A 12,566-nucleotide genomic window follows, 5' to 3' on the forward strand; every position below is an offset into this window, starting at 1 on the left:
ATTTGTATGATGTTTAGCAATTACTAAACCAAATAATAATGACTTAATTATAAAATTCAATCAAGTAATCGGTTACGGAGAACTTGAAATGGAAAAGCAATGTAAATATGAGGAAGGTGATGATGTTCAACTAAGTCAAATGATTTAATTCTTTATCAGGTATTTAACAATACTTAATTTATAAAGTTATCAATTTAATTGTATTTATCAATTTATACTCATGTAGAAAGACTAATTCCCTTTACTAACTTCATTGAGTTGTTGTACTATAAGCATAATATGTTGCAATTATTTAAATTTGGTTGGAACCCTTGTGAAATGCTTTATACGATAGTATAGATAAACGCAATCAATTTAAATCTTTTGCGCGGGTTGAAAACATCCGAGCCCTTAAAGTTTGCTGCCCAATCCTGTCAAACAATACCTCCTCAAATATTTCCTCTGCATCTATATTGCCTATATATAGTATCAATTAAATCACACAAAAGCATCATATGTTTAAAAAAAATAGTAAAGTAGAAATTAAAAAAGGAAATACCAATAGGCCAAATAAATGTCTATCTCCAAATGAATAACTTTTCTCGTACCCACCCTTTTACACCTCCATATACATGAAGCTGCAAAAAGGAAAAAGACTATAAATTTATGAACAATTAAACAATACATTGGTAAATGGTTCCAGATACTATAGTCATGCAAGGGTACCTTGATGAAGTATGAAGTGTCTGTCTTTTTGTATCCAATAACCTGTGTGTATACTTTATATGTAATATAAAATCATAATTTGAAAAAAAAAACCACTAAATCACCAAAAACATAATAAAACATCAATATAAACTCATAGATTATGTAAAAGAAAACTGTTATCCCATTTGAATATTTTAAGAAACAAACCAAAGTTTTTTCGAATAAATGTTGAAATGGGTATAAAATAACACACCTTTCCACCAAGATAAATAAATTTCATATCAACTTATCTCTTTCTTATCTCTTTCTTTTCGACTCTAACTCGCACAATAGTAGACAAAGGAGTTGATGTTGAGTGAAATGGTGAATTTATAGCAATGATAGGAGATTCCTTAATCGGTCAAATTTATTACATATTGATTGAAATTGGACCTTTGGAGTGCTTTTGCGGTTTATCCCAATAGGTTTCGTTTATTAATTGCATTTAAGAACCGAACTTATTATTGTATTATTATAATTAATTGTGATTATATTCTCATTTAATTATTTTTTTATTTTTTAATATTAATGTAGAAAGACCATTTCACCCCTTACTAACATCATTAAGTTGTTGTACCATAAGTATAAAAGATTGTAATTACTTAAATTTGGTTGGTATCCTTATGAAATGCTTTATAATATAGTATAGATAGATAGATATAGATATAGATAATTATTTTTTTTATTTTTTTAATATTAATGTAGAAAGACCATTTCACCCCTTACTAACATCATTAAGTTGTTGTACCATAAGTATAAAAGATTGTAATTACTTAAATTTGGTTGGTATCCTTATGAAATGCTTTATAATATAGTATAGATTAGGTTCTAGCATTAATGTACTGTACTATATGTTAATATGGTGTTTCATGCATTGCTTTGTTGCAAATTGTGTTGTTTTATTTGTAAATTATTATTATTATTTATAATAATCTAATTAATTTAGCCAAAATCTTGTTAATAATATATTAGAATATATATATATATATATAGTTATTTTAATACTTTTATTATTTTAATATTATAATAATAATTCCTTTTTTACTGTTTAACTTTAATTTAATGATTTTTTAGTATCACGGGGTGGGATAAGCTTGGTGTCAACCGGTATTGGTATCGAAAATACCGGTACGGTCTTGTTTGGTATCGGTACAAATAGTAATTTTAATATTTTAATAATATATATAGTTTTTTATATATTTTTATTATTTTAATATTATAATAATAATTTTTTTCTTTACTTTTTAACTTTAATTTAATGATATTTTTATGATACTTATGATCTTTCGGTTTAAATTTTATCTTAATCTATTAAATTCTGATACTAATATCATGGATAAGTTCTTAATATTTGATATCATTTGGATCCCTTTACCTATTTTTTTTATTATATGTTTTCTTTGAAAATATATTGTTGTGTTTTTATTACGAATTATATTTGAGCTACTTTTAATATATTAGTTACTTCGAAATTTAAATTTATGGTTACCTTGTCAAAGATCATTTTATAGAATAATCATAAGTTTGGAATAATTATCTTTAAACCAATTATCTATATTACTATATAATACATCTCCTATGGACATAATTGGTAATTTCTATCATAATTTTAAGATGGCATGTGAAAAGTCAATTAAAATCCTCAACTTTTTGCAATTTTTTTCCATTCTTGCCCCTCTCCCTTAACACCGGCCTCACACAGATTAGAGAAAACTCTTCATTGTACCATCACCCTCAACGCTTGAATGGGTTTCAATTCCCTCCCTGCCCGATTGAAATTCCACTCAATTTTCGCATTGAATGCAATTGAAGATTGAATCTCATTTAACCCTTACAAGAAACTGAAGAAGTTAAGACGTTCCTTTTATTTACTCATCGTCACCACCGTCACCGTTTACTTCATCAACGGCAACAGTTACGATCACCAAATCTGTTGTTCCCCAAATTCTCATACCCAAAGACAAAATCTGGCATGTAAGTTTTATCATTGTAACAATTTATTACAACCCTATGTGATTTGATTGATGTTTTAATTGAAATATTTTTATCATCGTTGTTTTTATATTTAGGGTTTCTGGGTTCGGCATATGGGACAATTGGGGGTGTTGGTGGAGGGGGCATAAAAACATTGTCCTGCTGAAAAGCTTTGACATGCAGATTGTGTTAATCATTATTTTTTTAGTATTCAGCATAATCATCACGAACATAATGCATATAATGTTAGTTGATTCCTACTTCCTCATGGTTTTATTTGAATGGTTATTGATTTGTTTAGGAAAGGTGTCCTTGCAAATGGTCAGAATGTTGTGAACAAGCACATTATCAACGGTGGTGAAAAGATATAGTCAGAACATGAATCCAATGTCTTTAAATCGGCTATCGATTGTGCTCAGTGACTATGGTTTCTTCACACGTACCCTGGAGGATGCAGAGTTCATCATGATTAAAGGTATCTAAGCCATTGAATGTTGTTTTCTTTAATATTCTGTGGTGATTTTAAAGTATAGATATTGGCAGATGACGAATATCTCCTAATTATGAACTTTCAAGCGAAGCCGGCCGACAAGGATAAGCATAATGTCTAAGAAAGCAGCAGCTGTGAAATACACAATTTGACTTGGACCTAATCTAAAAGGTCGAGGTATTTCGAATTGGGTTGGCTGATATAATTGGTCAACCCAACATGTAAATTGTCACTATTACATGAATTGTTTGTCTTCCCAATAAACATAATATTTTTTTGCATTTCTCTAGGATGGGAGGCTTCAATCATATATAAAATCCGAGTCGATCCCAGAAACCAATGATGAACCGGTGAAGGTGGTGGTTACCAACAACTTAAAGACATGGTTTTGGACTCTAAAAAGAATGGTAATTTATCAAATGCTTGGTTGAACATGCATTTTCTTTTAATATTATAGCAAGTAATCTGAATATTTGATCCATTTATACATGGATCTTACCATGTTTAATCTTGGTTTTACAATTCTACTAGAGATCTATGCATCATGGTGTGGACACTGCAAATAACTAGCCGCAATCTTAGAAGAAGTGGCTTTCTAATTCGAGTATGATCCAGGTGTTAATCATCGCAAAACTCGTAAGTGCTCGCGTGCTTTCTCCTTTGTAGAGGTGGCAAGACTGGCAATGGTGATTGAGCCAGTCTATAACATATAAACTTTACGCCCAAAATTTTAAATGGCCCCAAATCATAATTTGTTATGTTTTTGAAAAAAAATTGTTATTTGTTTCTTAATTCTTGATATCATATTATTATACATTTATACTACATATATTCATATTTATACTAGATATATTCTTATTTCGACTGCACGATAAGATCTATTTTTATGCTATCCAGCCTGCTCATGTTGTGTTTATTGTTAGTAAGGGTTACTTTTAAGAATAAATTACATTTAACAATTATAATAAATCGGTGAATATGAAAGAATAAAGACATGTGGTGAGAGAGTATGGGCAATTGGGACACGAACTAAGCATATATATCGAGTATGGTCGACGGATCAAGATTGGCCTGGACTTGCAATGTCACGAGCTTTCGGGGATTTTTGTTTGAAAGACTATGGACTTATATCCGTTCTGAATGTATATTATCATAAACTTACAGACCACCATGAATTTATGGTCTTAGCAACTAATGGAGTAAGATTTTTTAGTTAATTTAAGTTTTAGAGATGGAAGATGCTCTTCAAACATTAATGTTTTATGTTTGTTTTGGCTTGATGCAGGTGTGGGATGTGCTTAAAAATGATGAGGTGCTAAAGATTAATGGGTCAATGAACAACAGATCAATGGCAGCAAGATCTGTAGTTGATCATGCAGTGAAAGCTTAATTGGAGACACATGTACCCAGCTTCAAAAATCGATGATTGCACGATTCTATTATCTTTCAAGAAACGACTGTGTTTAGCCAACTCGGCCCGGAAGAGATCAATCTAGGTTCAAATCATGACTTACTTTAAACGATAAATAAGACTCATGAGTTAATATTTTAATATTTATGATTAAATATCATGAAAAGTGTTTCGATTTTTACTCTAAAATGTTCAAACTTTTTTTTCTTAACTTGGTAGTTGAATATCATCCGAAGTTTGAATTGTCGCCACCTCAACGTGCGGCGAGCCAAAACAAGAAGTATTTGCGGCAACGTGCGGGCATTCCCACTTATATACACACACACACACACACACAACATATATGATTTTTTAGCATTTTTAGGTTTGAATTATGTTCTCGGCCCATATTATCGACTCCGCTGCAACGCGCGGGTTCCCCACTAGTACTATAAAAAGGAAAAGTGATGTACACAAACGTAATTTTAAATTGTGTCTAACTCTTAAAGCTATATATACAATTAAAAAAGCTTGTTTTCAGAGGGTAAAATCGTAAAGAGTTCAAGTTTTTAAGACACTAGGAGGATTTAATAGTAAATTACACCTACACTCCATACTCACCGACTCACAATTCTTTCCTTCTCTGCCCTCAAGAAACCTATCGACAACCTCTGAATCAAACCCCCATCCCTTGATTATCTCAGACATTCAATTAGGAATTCCAAACATCTTCCTCTTTATTTTCCTCATTCTACTTATTTTGGTATCCGTTAAAGGTACTTATTGTCACCCACTTTAAATCTTTATCTAGAGTAAACTGGACATTCCATCGCAGACCTGTTGCCCCGGCCGGAAAATCCCCCCGCTGATTCGCTGGCGACCAGCGTTGCTGCTTGCTCCTCTAGGTCAAACAAGGTATGCACAGATTAGGGCAAAATCGTGAGAATCTATACGAGAAGGTATGTGTTTGTGTTCAATAATCAATATCATGTGTCATATGATTGATTTCTTGAATACCCATTTGGTTATGAGCTTGTTTGTGTATTGAATGCAAGGTGTTTGATGAACTGCGCCAATGGGTTTAACAGGTTTTTGTAACCTTTGAGTTTATTTTTACATTTATTTGTTGTGATTTAGTGGGTTTTTGTTTTAGTAATCAGTATCATGTGTCATATGATTGATTTCTTGAATACCCATTTGGATATGAGCTTGTTTGTGTACTGAATGCAAGGTGTTTGATGAAATGCCCCAATGGGTTAATTGAATATTTGAATACCCCTTTTTAATTGTAAACTTACATTATGATTTCGAGAGTCCAACTGCAACGTGCTCGTTTATTTATTTCTGTTCTCTATGTTCTTCTTTTAGATTCTATATAATAAAATATTGCTCAGCCATCTCCGTGTGGAATAAAACATTGATCAAGAATTACGTCTTGAAGCTTAAACAAATGAGTGTCGATTGATTACTTGATTAAAATAGTTTTTGACAGGTTGACGTGAATCACGATCTTTGTTGTTAATACGTGCTGCAAAATTTGTTGTCAGGAACATATTATTCAAACCGGCCATGGGTCCGTGTCTGTAATCGTGTATGGAGACCAAGAAAAGCCACCCTTAATTACATATCCACATTTAGCTCTAAATCGTAAGAATCTGTAACTCTTTGATTCTTTTCATGTTGTTTTATCATACTTTTGGTCTGATTAAGGTTCAATTTTGTGGACAGATATGTTGTGTTTTCAAGGACTATTCTTCTGTCCCGAAGCCGCTTCATTGCTTCTTCATAATTTCTGCATTTATCACATCAGTCCACCTGGAGACGAGGTCTGTGAACGGACTTATATTAATATAGGGTTGTTTGGATGTTCATTTTGAACTTGATTACTTAATATTAAATAATCAGAATTAGATGATAAAAGTTGGTTCTTAGAGGGTCTTTTGTAAACTTGAAAATTATGACTTATTATGAAATTAATAGATAAAATGACTAAAATCACATTTTTGTAGAAGATGGGAAGACGTTTTGTTAATTAAGAGTAAAATTATTTTGATTAGCTTAAAAGGAAATAATTTTGTTTTGAGTAAAATGGCAAAATCGTCCTTGAGGTTTGGGCACTTTTGCCTGTTACATCTAAAATAAGAATTTTTTGTCTGTTTTGCACTTGTGGAATGTTGATTATGAGCTAGCCAAACTGTCGATCTCTGAGATGAAGCTTAAGAAACCTTAGAATTTCTTTGTAGCTTCCGGTTTGCTTGGAGACAGAGGGTCTCTCACGTTGACTTTTCCTGGTCCAAGTGCAACACTCGAGGTGCCATATTTCTTTCTTTACAATAACATGTTACCTTAACATCTTCATTATTCAAGTTTAATATATTAATACTAATGTTTCAGCTATGGAGATCATCGTCTGAGTTCTGTGCTATTAGATCAAACCTAATACGAAATTCATGGGTTTGGGTTTGGTATAACCGGTTTCGGGTCAATTTCAATCGAACCCGCTTAGCTAAACGGGTCGTGTTTGGGTCGAATCCAACGGATTCGTGGGTTACCTTTAACCCATTTATATTTTAAAATGTATATTATTTATTGTTTTAAATATGTGAATCAAAGTAACAACAATTGAAAAAAATAAGAAAAAACTTTTGGGTCAAATGCGTTGTGTTTGGCTCACGCCCCATATTGTCGACTCCGCGGCAACGCGCGGGTTTCCCACTAAAGATTTTAGTTACTATGATAATATAGAATACATTTTGTATGTCTTTTAACCTGACTGACCCGTTTCCTTAACGTTGCAGCATATATCCTTGAGCCCGGATCGCAAACTCATAGCTGTAGTTGGGGATCATCTTAATGGATTGCTTGTACACTCTTCAAATGGAAAGCCAGGAACTTGTGAATACAATATATTATTTTAACTCTTCATTTTGATTTTCTTATTTTCTTTTTTAGATAATGTCATCATTCTTGGCTACTCATATTTTTTTTGGCAGAGGGCTGCCACAATGGAAGGCCACCTAGACTACTTGTTTGCATCTGCATGGCATCCAGATGGCCGAATCTTTGCTACAGGCAATCAAGACAAGACTTGTAGGCTATGGGATATAAGAAATCTTGCAACCCCGGTCTCAGTTCTTAAAGGCAACATGGTTGCGGTTCGATCGGTTTGTTTTTCATCAGACGGGCAGTTTTTGGTGGTTGCAGAAGCTGCGGATTTTGTTCATGTCTGCAATACCAAGCTAAACTATGAAAAACGCCAAGAGATTGATTTATTTGGGGAGATGGCTGGTGTCTCTCTTAGTCCTGATGATGAAACGCTTTACATTGGCGTGCCGCACTGGATTTATTCGAGCTTGCTACAGTACAACAAACGACATAGGTATGGGTATCTTGATTCGTTTGTCTGATAAAGAAAGCCGACTTGTTTGTTTCTGTTTGTTGGAAGAGACCAAGTATCATATAAGACTTCCATAAAAGAAAAAGTGTACCAAAAATCTTTGAAGTTTAGAAAGGCTTGTTGATATTTAAATTATGTTTGGCTTATGCGGGATCGCTTTATTTAGTTTTGTTTTTCGTTCTACTGTTCTATAGTTTCTATAAAATTACCGGCCCATGTTTCGGTTTGGTCCAGAAACCCAAAGGAGTGGAATCAGAAACCCAAAGGAGTGGAATCGCTTTATTTAGTTTTGTTTTTCGTTCTACTGTTCTATAGTTTCTATATTATTAAATTTAATAATAATTAACTTTATATGCAAAGAAGGAAATATTGCTTATAAAGGGGTCTATTCAACATATATTTTTTAAACTTTGCTCCATATTAACTTAAACATCATGTTTTAAGTGGTGCATTTGTTTAATTGACAAATCTATTGTTTTTTATAACTTTTATTTTCTTAAAATAGGGTATTGTAGATGGTAAGTGTTGGTGGTAAGTTGGTGATTTGTTCATGTCCTCATGTTATTGACTCCGCTGCAACGCGCGGGTCTCCCACTAGTTAAAACAAATTAAGATCAAAGTTAACTTTAAACTAATCTACCTTTATCTATAATATATTATTTAGTATAATGTGTTATTGATGATATTAATTTTAATGATTATTGATATATAATTATTTTATTTTATTTTTTATTTTATCTTTTATTTATTTAATATAAATTAAATGCAATTAATAGGATTTTTATAGGATGATGCATTTAAAACAACCATAAATTTTGGTTTTAAAATAGAACCTATAACTAAACTTTAGAATATATATAGATATCTTTACAAATTTACATAAAAAAACACTTGTAATAAAATTAATAAAATATCAATATCCTTAAAATAGAGCGACCCGTGGGTACCACGGGGTATAACCTAGTCTATACTATATAATAAAAGAAACCAATAAATGGACACATGCCATTTATTGAAGGCATCTATTTTTATAAATAATTAATATTAATTAAAAGTTAATTATAAAATTAAATTTAATATAAATTTAAACAATTTATATAGGAGATAATATAATATTTTATAATATTTATAACTTTGTTATAGTTTCCTTCTTACCCAAAACTTTATCAAATTTTATCTTTACCATTTCTTATCCCTTAAGTTCAGAAAATCCAATTTTTAACCACTTAACTTTTTATGAACTTTGTAAATGTCACTTTGACCCCCTCAAGAGTTTTTGCCTTGACGATATAAATTCGAGTTAGTCGGGTCGCGTATAATATGTTATGATTGTACGATATAAATTCGATTTACGTTACGTTTTAATCCAATCGCAATGCAACTATAGGATATATTGAGTTCAATCGGATACGTCAAAACGTGCGTTTTCATATGGTTAACACATCACATAACGCTTGGACTAACCCCTTCGATATAAATTGATATAATGTAAATGATTTATTTATTTTATTAAACTAAAGTAGTTAAGGATAGAACCTATTTCAAAAATGTTTATAAGGGGTAAACAAAAATATTAATCAATGTTTTGTTGGTTCTATACTTTTATTTCCGTGTTCAATTCTCAACTCAAATACGGTAATCACTATGTTTACGTGACATTTATAAGAACCATCACCGCAATCACCCCATCCATCGTATATCGAGAATATCCATTAGTTTTTTTTAAAGATATTAATACACAAAATTACATTTATGCAACTCGTGTAATACACGGGGTTTTAAAAAATATAATTTTTTATATGTAATATATAAAATTAGATTTATTCAATCCATATAATGCATAAGGTTTATAAGGATATAACTTTTTATTGTTTGTTATATAAAATTACATGTGCCCAACCCGTATAACAAATGAGCTTCTTAAAAATGTAACTTTTTACATTATTTAATATATAAAATTAAATTTACTCAACCCGTACAACACAGAGGTTCTCAAAGATATAACTTTTTTATTATTTTATTTATAAAATTACATTTATTCAACCCGTGTAATATACGGGGTTATAACCTAGTTAAAAATATAAATGCGACAAACATAAATTAAAAATAAACTAAAGAGATACTAAAAATATAAATAAACTATTATGAGTCCTACAAGAAATATTTTACATCTTCTTCATTAGTTTCAACATCTACAATTTGGATTATCACAAATCATTTAGTGAAGCAGAATCCACAAAATCAATCTCTAAGACCTTGACTTTCTTTGACAGTATTGATGGTTTTAAACTTAAACCCCACATCAGAACTCAAATAATCAAAAACCTATGAAATCATTAATAAACATAAAGAACTCAAGATTTCGAACATAAAGATTTTAACTGTAAGACCGACAAACAAAATTGGGAAAACAAATCAAGATTTAATTATGATCAATCAGTGATTGATTAATCGGTGTCTAGTTAGAATTTTTACAATCATGCTAGAAGGAAAATTTTCCTTCATAACTAGAAGAAAGTGAAAGAATACACATCTAAGGTTTTTGCATTTACCATTTTATCCTCTCACTTAACTAATAATAAAACCCAACAAGGGTATAACCCTAAAAATTAGGGGTGGCAAAATGGGTGGGTTGGGTAAGTTTGGGTAATGGTTTAGGATGAATTTATTAAGAAATGGGTTAGGATGGGTTTAGGTCAAGATGAGTTTTTGTCAAGATGGATTTGGACATGATAGGCTAAAAATATAAATAAATTAAAAAATCAAAAAAAAAAAAAATTAAAAATCAAAAAATTTAAAAAAATCAAAAAAAGGTCAACCCACCCAAAATCCAAAATCCTAATTTTCAATTTTTAATTTTTAATTACAAAATTAAAAATCAAATTTTAAAAAACTTAATAAATCCAAAATCTATTCACACACAACAGTTATGCATATCAAATTGACCTTACTCTCTAAATTTACAAAACATGCTGAAACCACACATAATCAATACGCTAAATCGGATTCAATGGAGATCACATCACTTTGCATCTCCAGTATATTCAGCTACCTACCAATCCTAAGAACCTATCACCAACACTTTTATCAATTTCACCTAAATCAAACCCAATAACTCCAAAATCTACAAACAGACAGTGGCATATCTTAATGATCTCATTCTCTAGATTTATAAAACATGCTAAAACCACACATAATCAATACACTAAATCAAATTCAACGGAGAACATTTAATCTGTTTGCATCTCAAGTATATTCATCTTCTAACCGAATCTAAGCACCAATCAACAACACCTTTTATCAATTTCACCTAATTCAAACTCAATTAAATCCAAAATCAAACTGATCTTACACTCTAGATTTACATAACACGCTCAAAAGTCAAACCGCACAAAATCAGATTCAACGAAGATCATGAACTCAACAGTTGCCTCTAACAAAAGTTTCATTCAATTAACGCAGAGTAAGTACGACAACAACATGAGACAACACGAGATCCAAAAGGTGCACCGGGGATATCATATTCTTGCTGCTGCTGAACGATTCTGATTCAGACAAAAAGGGGTGAAATTGTCACTTGTGATTACGAACGATTCTGATTTGATTCGGTGGTTAGGGTTACCCACTTACCCATCCTGACCCAATCAGACATTTTAAATTGATATCTAAAAGCTCATCCTGACATATATCTTTATTTTGTCTCTTTTTTTCAACTCGGAAACACATAAAATTTTTAGTTTATTTTGCTTTTCTTCGAACTTTGGAACATTAAATGAAATTATATACTTCCCTTTTCCATACTTTCTTTTCTCTCCTAAATTCCATCTCTCTTCTTTTCTTTCCTTTGGTAAACTCAGGAACCCATCGTTAGATTCAAAAAAAAAAATCTCAAGTGCAGTGTTGGTGGTCACGTGTGATCGACAATCTTTTTTATTTCTATAAATGGTCTTTGTGATTAAATGTGATTTATTACATAAATAGTCCCTGTATTTATAAAAGGGTATTTTATTAATTTAACTGAATTTAATAGAAAAATTATCGTAAGTTAGTCTTAGTACCCCAATATGTTACAAAATTCAAACCATATAACTTGAAGTTGTTACTCAAAAACCTTAGTACCTAAATGTGTTATTTTTAATAAACCACGAGGACTATCTTTGTAATTAACTCTAAGTTATATTAAAAAACATTAAACCAATGTGTTCGTATTTTTTTAAATGTATTTTTTGTTAGAATGACAAATGTTATTCATTTATTTTACATTAATAAATTACTCTTTTGCCCAAGACCTTCCCTTTAAGTGACGTATGTCTCTACCAAGTGGGCTACCCCACATTATCGTTTTTAAATGTATAAGTACAAGTAGGTTATGTGTGTGTTCTATAAATAAATAAATAAATAAACTTTGTTTATAAATCTTTTGTAACGTTAGAACTTAGAAGTATTGAATAAACATTTCATCTCAACCATGAACCATATTCTTATATTTTAGTTTCTTTTTAATTTAAAAATAACATAGTCTTTCTGTTACCATACAAAAATGTCTTTGTGTGTAAAATCCTCCCTTGATAATGATATGATATTTATTT

At 30.9% G+C, this 12,566-nt stretch overlaps 1 protein-coding gene and 1 long non-coding RNA gene across 22 annotated transcripts; one reads left to right on the top strand and one right to left on the bottom strand.

Moving 5' to 3' along the window:
• Nucleotides 1-221: 221 nt before the first annotated feature.
• Nucleotides 222-601, bottom strand: LOC110914791. Its single transcript, XR_002578596.2, has 2 exons — nt 539-601; nt 222-456 (listed from the first exon to the last, which is right to left on the bottom strand). It is a non-coding gene; the product is annotated as an uncharacterized LOC110914791 (long non-coding RNA).
• Nucleotides 602-2,404: 1,803 nt separating this feature from the next.
• On the top strand, nt 2,405-8,130 carry LOC110910728. Of its 21 annotated transcripts, XR_002576416.2 has the most exons (12): nt 2,406-2,700; nt 3,002-3,175; nt 3,244-3,361; nt 3,481-3,597; nt 3,722-3,826; nt 4,476-4,686; nt 5,392-5,495; nt 6,128-6,227; nt 6,309-6,406; nt 6,824-6,891; nt 7,379-7,475; nt 7,574-8,130. XR_002576416.2 is itself a non-coding variant. In XM_022155328.2 (5 exons), exons 1-5 carry the CDS (start codon nt 5,498-5,500, stop codon nt 7,152-7,154), a joined length of 501 nt encoding a protein of 166 aa, XP_022011020.1. In that variant the 5' UTR covers nt 4,731-5,497; the 3' UTR covers nt 7,155-8,130. The 21 variants fall into 21 exon arrangements, 1 of the variants encoding a protein (XP_022011020.1); XR_004881657.1 differs by adding an exon at nt 4,176-4,389 and having other exon boundaries at nt 2,405-2,700; nt 6,824-8,130; XR_004881658.1 differs by adding an exon at nt 5,636-5,668 and having other exon boundaries at nt 2,405-2,700; nt 5,392-5,539; nt 6,824-8,130.
• The last annotated feature ends 4,436 nt before the right edge of the window (nt 8,131-12,566 follow it).

The sequence above is a fragment of the Helianthus annuus genome, chromosome 15 (genome assembly GCF_002127325.2).
Source record: "Helianthus annuus cultivar XRQ/B chromosome 15, HanXRQr2.0-SUNRISE, whole genome shotgun sequence".
Lineage (NCBI taxonomy): Eukaryota > Viridiplantae > Streptophyta > Magnoliopsida > Asterales > Asteraceae > Helianthus > Helianthus annuus.

Excerpts from the sequence above, each read along its gene's own strand:
- LOC110910728 (XM_022155328.2), top strand. The coding sequence starts at position 5,498 with ATGCACAGATTAGGGCAAAATCGTGAGAATCTATACGAGAAG. Across the intron at positions 6,407-6,810 it reads TCAGTCCACCTGGAGACGAG|AATTTCTTTGTAGCTTCCGG; the intron begins GTCTGTGAACGG and ends AAGAAACCTTAG. Across the intron at positions 6,892-6,974 it reads GTCCAAGTGCAACACTCGAG|CTATGGAGATCATCGTCTGA; the intron begins GTGCCATATTTC and ends CTAATGTTTCAG.